At 56.2% G+C, this 7,652-nt stretch overlaps 1 protein-coding gene across 5 annotated transcripts in view; it reads right to left on the bottom strand.

Moving 5' to 3' along the window:
* Nucleotides 1–1,703: 1,703 nt before the first annotated feature.
* LOC111141189 (neuregulin 2) overlaps nt 1,704–7,652 on the bottom strand; it is a 175,617-nt gene continuing 169,668 nt past the window's right edge. For all 5 annotated transcript variants that reach the window (XM_022493574.1, XM_022493575.1, XM_022493573.1 and 2 more), the window contains 4 exons: nt 6,103–6,226; nt 5,647–5,774; nt 4,623–4,850; nt 1,704–2,457 (listed from right to left, as the gene is read on the bottom strand). In XM_022493574.1, the coding sequence (XP_022349282.1) occupies nt 1,704–2,457; nt 4,623–4,850; nt 5,647–5,774; nt 6,103–6,226 (1,234 nt within the window). The remainder of the gene's footprint in view (nt 2,458–4,622; nt 4,851–5,646; nt 5,775–6,102; nt 6,227–7,652) is intronic.

Below are 7,652 nucleotides of genomic sequence, written 5' to 3'. Positions count from 1 at the left end.
GGGAGAAACACAAAACCCTGTGGGCTTACAAGCTGCAGCAGCTGTGGTCTTCCTGGCAGCCAAGGGTACCCATTATGCCATCTTGCATGTCCAGGCTTTGCCTGTGACATGCCTGAGGCCGCAAGGGTCATCTTGCCTCAGCTGCCGCAGTGCCAACCCCACAAGCCTTCCCTTCTCACCCACATAGGCCGGAAATTGCTGCCTCAGTGCAGTCCCAGTAGCTCCAGGGCAGGAACTGGGCCAGGGTTCTGAGACTGAGCTCAAAGCAGAGTAATACGCATCAGCCCCTTGGACAGGTTCCCTGGCAGGTAGGGGGGATACCTTGTGAATATTCTTGGGAAAGGGAGGAGGGTTGCAGCCTGTCCTAGGGGCTGAAGCCAGGTAGATTAGAGGGACTGTCTCTTCCTCCCTGGGACTACCCTGGCCCTCTCCAGTCTCCACACCGGCATCCATCCATCTCCACCCAGGTCCTCATTGTCTTCTCTCCCCACCAGGGGGCTAGGCACACACAGTCAAACATGAGTTATTTCTGATTTTATTTATAATATAAAAATGTTCAAGTGTCAACAGTCAGGTGTTTGGACATTTCAGGGCAGGGTTCCCATTTGTTTGTTTGGTGTATTTTTGATTTTTTTTTTTTTAAACAATTCCCTTTTTGACAAATTAGCAGTGGACCCAGTTTTGCGGGGGTGGGGAGGACAGGGCTGGAGAGGGAGTGGAAGTCGTAGGTGGCTTGGGGTCTGGAAGAAATGGTGTTACTTTATTGCTAAAAGGGGAAATCAAATACACTGTGGAGTGGCTCTTCTCGGTCCCAGCGTGACCATGCATCCAATCTAAAGAATCTGAAATGCAAAGGACATGCAGGCATAAAATAGAAAAGACAACCTGTAAACGAAGGTGCTGCAGAGGACAGAAGGGCATCCTGGAGGCCACGGGGAGGAGGAGCCGGAAAGTTGGGGCCCTGGAAGAGCTGCCCCCTCCCTGGAGCCAGGACTGTCCGGAAGATCTCTGTCTCAGTGCCCCCTCCCTTAGCAGCTGTAAGGAACAGGGAGGCCCTCTCCCCATTCTGGTTGCTGTCGCTGGGCCTTAAGTCTCCCTCTGAATGTTACCTGACCCCAGCTCTAGCTCCAAGCCTAGATCCCTGCCTTCTCTTCAGGGGGTCGGGGACTCAAGATCTGCCTGGGGGCAAAGCTGCTACTGTTCTCATTTTCTTTCTCAGGGCCAGTCCCCTCCCCGCCCCCACCAGCACCCAGCAGCCTCTTCTTTGCCAGCTTCCTCTCACCCCTGCCAGCTTGGGATCCTACATTCCCCTAACCCCCACCCCACAACCCTTCTTCTCTCCAGGAGCCCCAGATTAGCGTACAGCAAAAGGCACCACAATATAGGTTTCTATTAAAGAGTCAAAAAATTGGCCCATCTCTCTTTTTTTTTTTGTTGTTTCTTTTTTTTTTCCGAAGCTGTAAATCAGGATGTTACATATAAATAGTTTCCCTATAAAAACGTCTTTGCCGTTAGCTAGTATTATAAGAGAATTTTTGCTAAAATGAAAATAAAACATTTTGTTATACCTTTTTCCTTTTATAGAAAATAAAAATATTTTTATTTCTTTTTTTTCCTCCTTTTTCTCTCCAGGCGGTGGTCTCTGTCCTCCTTAAAGACAGTGGGGCAGGCGAGGCGGAGGGGGCGGCGGGCGGCGGGGGCCCCTAGAGGGGCGCCGAGTCCTGCTTGCCCCGCGGGGGCGGCCCGCGGCTGTGTCTGCTGCTGGCCCGCGTGCTGTGGCTGTCCAGGGAGTAGTAAGTCCTGCTGTCGGCCGCCGGGCACAGCGGCGGCGAGTCCGAGCGCAGCGCGTCGTGAGCCCCGCGTAGGCCGAGAAAAGGCGTGCTCTCGGCCGCCAGCGCCCCGTCCGCGTCGTCGTCCGAGGCAGAAGCCGAGCCGCCACCCGAGCCGCTGCTCAGCGATAGCGAGTCCCGCGCCGCGCGTGCGCGCTGCGCCGCCAGCCCGTTGAGGCGCGAGCGGCGCCAGCGCCGGGGCCCCGCCGACGTCCTGCGGGACGCGCCGCGAGTGCGCGGCCGCGGCGGTGGCGGGGGCGCGCACTCCTGCGTGGTCTCGTACTCGTCGTCCTCCGGGATGCGGAAGGGGCTGGCGGGCAGGCTGCCCAGGCTGCCGCCCAGCGCGCAGGCCCCGCGCCGCGGCCCCGGCCCCGCCGCGGGGTAGTAGTAGCTGTCGTAGCTGCGCTGCATGTCCGCGCCCGGCCCGGGCCCCGGGCCGGGCGGCGCCGGCTGCCGCAGTAGCGGCTGCTGCTCCGCCAGGCGGTAGCTGATGGGCGCGGCCGGCGGCAGCGACACTGCGTGCGCGGAGTTGGGGGACGTGATCTCAAAAGTCGGCACCTGCGTGGCCAGCGAGTAGTGGAAGTCCACGGGAGAGAGGCGCGCGGGCGTGGTCAGTGCCGACACGTACCTGCGGGGAGAGGCAGAGGCATGGGTGGGGGGCTACGGGGTGGGGTGAAAGGGGTGGATTCCGACGGAAAGAAGCGGTCTTGCCTGGAACTCAGCGGCTAGGAATCATGGTGGCCCTCCTTACTGTCCTTAAGCAATTTCCTTAACCTCTACCAGGCTCAGTTGCCTTATCTTTTAAGTGGGGATAACCACAATGCTCATTCCATGGCGTCGCTGGGATGATTCCATAAATGTATCAAATGGAATGCCAGTGCCTGCTTGGTGATCCTTCCCGAATGATCCTTCGTGTGGGGGATGCCCATAGTCACCAGGATTCTGAATGGTTACTTTGGGTCAGGCTCAGATTGGGGCATTTTACTTGTACTATCTCATCTAACACAGCAATACTCTAAGACCCTCAGATTAGTTCCATACTGCACATGAGGAAAACTGACTCAAAACATTTAAGTGACCTGCTAAGGGTTCACGAAACCAGGAAGTGGTAGAGCTGGGATTTGAACCGAAGCCAGGCAGGAACCAGGACTTACACTTCAGCGCTCTCAGAGTCCCCATTACTCTTTTTTTGAATCGCCTCACTTACCTCTCCGCCCTCCCTCACACGTACATCCAATTAGCTACCATTCCCCAACTCCTGGAACACACCCTGTGCCCTGCTCTACCCCATTCCGGGCCTAGTTTTTCGCTCTGGTCATTATAGGACTCCAGGGCCCCTCCTTCACGGTATGCAGTTTTCCAGAGCAATCTTTTACCGTCACTGTTTTGCTTAAGGAGGCCATTCCTGCTTACCCATTCAAGGCCCCCATTATAAGCAGAGCCCAGGGCCATTGCCATTTACCTGGCCCGGCCTACCTGTTCAGAGCCAGCTCCACTCTCCCTACAGCTCACCCAGGCTCCGGGCACCTTACTCACTAGCCGTGTTCTGAAAATGGATGCTGGAAAAGCTCAGAGTGCTTCCCTTGCCTGAAGTGCTCTTCTTGTCTCTACCTCCCAACCATTCAGAAGTCCTACTTCGACTGAAAACAACAGCTGCACCTAGTGTAGGTGGCAGAGGGCTCTGTGCATATGATCTCTGATGGCCTTCTCAGGAACCATGCATGGTAGGTACAGTTTTTCATGACTTACAGCTGAGGAAACAAGGTACAGGGGTGACCAACTTCTCCAAATCACACAGGTGGTGGAGTTGGGCTTTGAAAGGTTGGTCTGAGAAACCTGGCTGCTTCCTAGAGCCTGGAGTCAGACTGGGTCTCTGCCCTGGTAGGATGGCCTGTGCTAAGCATGTTCCTTAGGTGGCTGTGAGCTTCAGTAGTTTGTGTCTGTGGCTTGGAGTTCCTCCAGAGCAAGAACCAGGTGGGCCATCTTTGTGTCCCCAGGCAGGTCTGCTCAGCGAGGGCTAGCATGGAGTAGGCTAAGTTAGAGCAGGAGAACACTTCCTCTCCCTCTACTCCAGCTCTGAGTTCCAGAGTTCCCAGTACTCTGCACCTTCCTCTGCTCTCTTCCCACAGATCCCACTTGCTAAGGGCCACTGGAGGGCAGAACAAGGTGGACGGCTGGCCTCCTGTGACTCCTGGCATGGAGTCAGGGAAGAAGGGGAGTTTCCTGGTTCACACTCTATCCAGTGCTTGGAAACTCAATGGTGTCTTGATCCCTGGGCCTTGTTGCTGATATTGCCAGGGCCTGTAGTCTTTCTTGGCTTGTGCCCAGCCTGCACTGCTCAGTCTCCTTGCAGACAGCCTCCCCTCCCACCCTCCAATCTGCTCCATTTTGGTGTCTTTCTGTTCCCGCTGGGCCATGGGACCTCTGGGTGACACCAGGGTAGAGTCACCATATGTTCTGGTTTGTCTGGAACAGCCTCTGTTTGTTGCTGATTTTCTAGTGCAATTAATTATTAACATCCCCTTCTACTTTGAAAAGTGTCCTAGTAGGACAATTAAACTAGACAGTCACTCCACACCAGGGTCCATTGGCTCAGCTGCAGTCCCAGTCTGTCATGAACATGTTGACGACCCTGAGCAGATCACTGAACCTCTCAGGGACCTTGCTGGCCAAGCTGAAATATGGACCTGAGAATCTTTGGAGTGTGTCTGAGTTGCCGTAAGGGTCAGCCCTGGGCCAGTGGTGCCAGTTCTCTGGCCAGGGTGGGGCAGAGGGCATGAGGCAGGAACTGACCTCTCGCTGTGTGGGGAGTCACGCAGGGAGTCTACGGAGTCATGGTAAGGTGGCACGGCTGCCCCGCGTCGCTCTTCCAGGCTGTAGGCTGCTGCCCGCCGTGCCCGGGCCTCCACACATGCCGGGCTGTTGCACTTGCTGGTGCCCACTGAAGACAGCATGATGCCTGACTGCGAGTCGGAGGTCAGGCTTTCGGAACGTTCCAGGCTCCACGTGTGGCTCTCATGCCTGGAGAAGGTGGGTGGAGGAGAGGTGAGGGATCAGGAAGGGGCAGGACAGCCCAGCAGGTGTGGTCCAAGGGCCCGCCCCCTCCCTGGTTCTTATTGCATTTCAGGCATCCTCAGCTCACCGCCCTTCTCCACTCTGAGCCGACGTGTCACATCATGATCTAGGGAGGAGGGAGGGCCAAGTGACCTGTGGATGGCTGGGCTGCCATGTGCACGAGCCTCTTCTTTTCCTCTGTGCCACCATCCTCCCCCTAGCCTTGGCCCGGGGCTCCCTGTGGGGGATGCTTCCCCTCCCATGGTCCTTGGCCACCTATGTCAGGAGCGCAGCCCTCGTGGCCAATACCTGGGGGCCCTGTCTAGTCCATGCCGCTCCCCAGGGAAGAAGGCCAACTATGGTATTTCTTGAGCTCCATGGACCTTTGTGCTTGGGCGGGCAGACCTCCCCACTCTAAAGGAATGGAAGCTACGGGGAACTAGGTTCATATGAGCAAACCCAAGAGAGGGCATCAAATAGGTGTGGGTGTTTGAATGAGGAGGCACTTAACGCCGGATAACGTGATGCCAGCACTCAGTGTCAGGTGGGAGCCCAGGGATGTTGTTGTTCCTCTGGGGTCAGTTTAGACTGGAAAAGGGAATCCGGGCCACCGAGGATCTGGATGAATGTTTGCTGGTGGGTTCTGGTCTGAGGTGCTCCACCTCCTGCCTCTGACTCTGACGGACCCTCAACACAGAGCCGAGCCTGGCTGGGGGGTTTCTCTGTGTGTCCCCAGGCAGACGTGCACCTGGCCGGTGCCCACCTGTGGCTGGAGGTGGGGGTGGCCGTGGAACAGTGGTGAGAAGGAGAACAGGAGTGGCTCCCAGAAAAGGTGGTCTCGGTTTCCCTCCGGATGACGTGGTCCGTGGCTGGCACGTTCTTGGAGATATACTGTAACAGACACAGTTGGGTGGGAGTTAGTGATAGGTTACTGGGTTGGCCCTCCTTCCTGGTGGGGATGGGGAAGCGACACACTCAGTTTCAGGCTGGGGAACGGTCCACTGGGTGAGGGACTTGGTGTTAGGGCAGCGAAGGCCCCAGCAAATCAATGCCTTGAGGAAGTGGGCAAAGCAAGGCCAGTCATCCTGGTGAGGCTAGGTAAGCAGGCAAGGCTGAACGTGGTGTGGGCCTGCTGCTGCCCTGCCTTGGCCTGGCAGGGCACAGGACAAGGCTGGCTCTCCAGTGAGGGCTCCAAGGGGGTTCTGGGAACACCACTCACATCTGCCATCTGGATCTCCTCGGGGTCCAGCCGGGGGTGGCTGGGCCCATTGGCTAAGCTCCGGTTCTGGTGGGCAGGGCACATGTTCTGCCGGAGCTGATTGTGCATCTGCTTCCGCTGTTTTCTGCATAGAAGAAGGGGGTGTTAGCCTGGCGTGCCCCCCACAGTGAGGATGACATTCCCAAGCTGGCCCCCCAGGGGAGCTCTTCTAACCGCTGGCCCCATGATGCCGGGGCAGTCTCCTGCTACTGCTTTCAGCCAGGACACCACGCCCCTGCCGCCTCCACTGTCATCACCAGCTTCAGTTCGGCAACACCTGAGCCCAGCGGTTCTGAGCTTTGGCTCTGCTGAGAGACTAGAACCCCACCGCTTCCTAGCTGTGTAATCCTGGGCCAGTTACTTACTCTTGCCACTTTGCACTTTCCTCATCGTAAACTGGGTGACCCCTAACCCAGTGCAAAGTCCACTGAGAATTAAGAGCTGATAAAATACTCAAGCACTGGTCCATTCATTCATTCACTCGCTCTCTCTTGGGTTCTTACTATGTGCCAGATACTGTTTTGGAACAGAGAAGGCAATGGACATAATCCCTCCCTATCCTTAAGGAACTCGAAGGCCAGTAGGGGAGGCAGATAATAGACACATAAACAAATTAATGAGCAAGGTACTTTCAGTCAAGTGCACCGAGGACAATCAGACACGGAGCTGTGGTCAGGGGCTCGTGGGACTACTTTACTGTCGCCATATTAAGTGCCCAGTACCTCTGTTCTGTAAAGATCAAGCCCAGTCAAGTCATTCCCCAACTAAACACCCTTCACGGGCCCTCGCTCATGGCCCTCTCTGCACCCCAGCGTGCTGTTTCCTTTAGGGCTTGCTCCTGCCTCTCCCCATTGCCGGCCTCCTCTGGCCTCTGTGGCTCTGCACGTGTATTCCGACTCTCCACTGGAACGCACTCAGCCTCCTCACCTGCCAGCTCCTGCTCTTCTCCCCGGCTCAGCCTAAAAGCTCCTTCCTCAGGGAAACCCTTCTTGGGCTCCAGCTGAGGTTAGGCACCCCTGAAATGTATCCCGTTACACTGGACACCTTGCTTAGAGCACTGGCCAAGAGCCTGGTGGAGGGCCTGGTAGCCAGCAAGCATTGAATGAAGTTTGTCCAAGAAATGCATAAATGCACTGGTGGTTAGAATAGGGGTCCCCCCGCCACGTTCTTGATCTCAGTTTTCCTTTTTGGGCCCAGTCTCCTCTGGGCACTTTGACCCTTAACTCCCAAGGCTGGCAGGGCCTTAGATCCCACAGATAGGCACAGCAGGAGTCAAGATGGAGGGACTCAGTACCCTAAATGGTGGTTATGCCCAGACCCTTGCTTTCCAGATAAGAATGGACAGGACGGACCTATCATTTTTTCTGTACTACATCACTCTCCCGATGTCATGAGCTCCCTTATCATTTACAGGATAAACCCAGGCCCCCTAGCTTGGGGTTCAGTGCCCTATGGTACCATCTGGTTTCCAGTCATCTCCTTAGACTCATGCCTCTCTTTTTGCTGACCCC

The sequence above is a fragment of the Enhydra lutris genome, unplaced genomic scaffold (genome assembly GCF_002288905.1).
Source record: "Enhydra lutris kenyoni isolate GAN:26980312 unplaced genomic scaffold, ASM228890v2 scaffoldscaffold5, whole genome shotgun sequence".
NCBI lineage: Eukaryota > Metazoa > Chordata > Mammalia > Carnivora > Mustelidae > Enhydra > Enhydra lutris.
The sequence above is the reverse complement of the archived record's forward strand: the minus strand, read 5'-3'. Positions and strand labels throughout refer to the sequence as shown.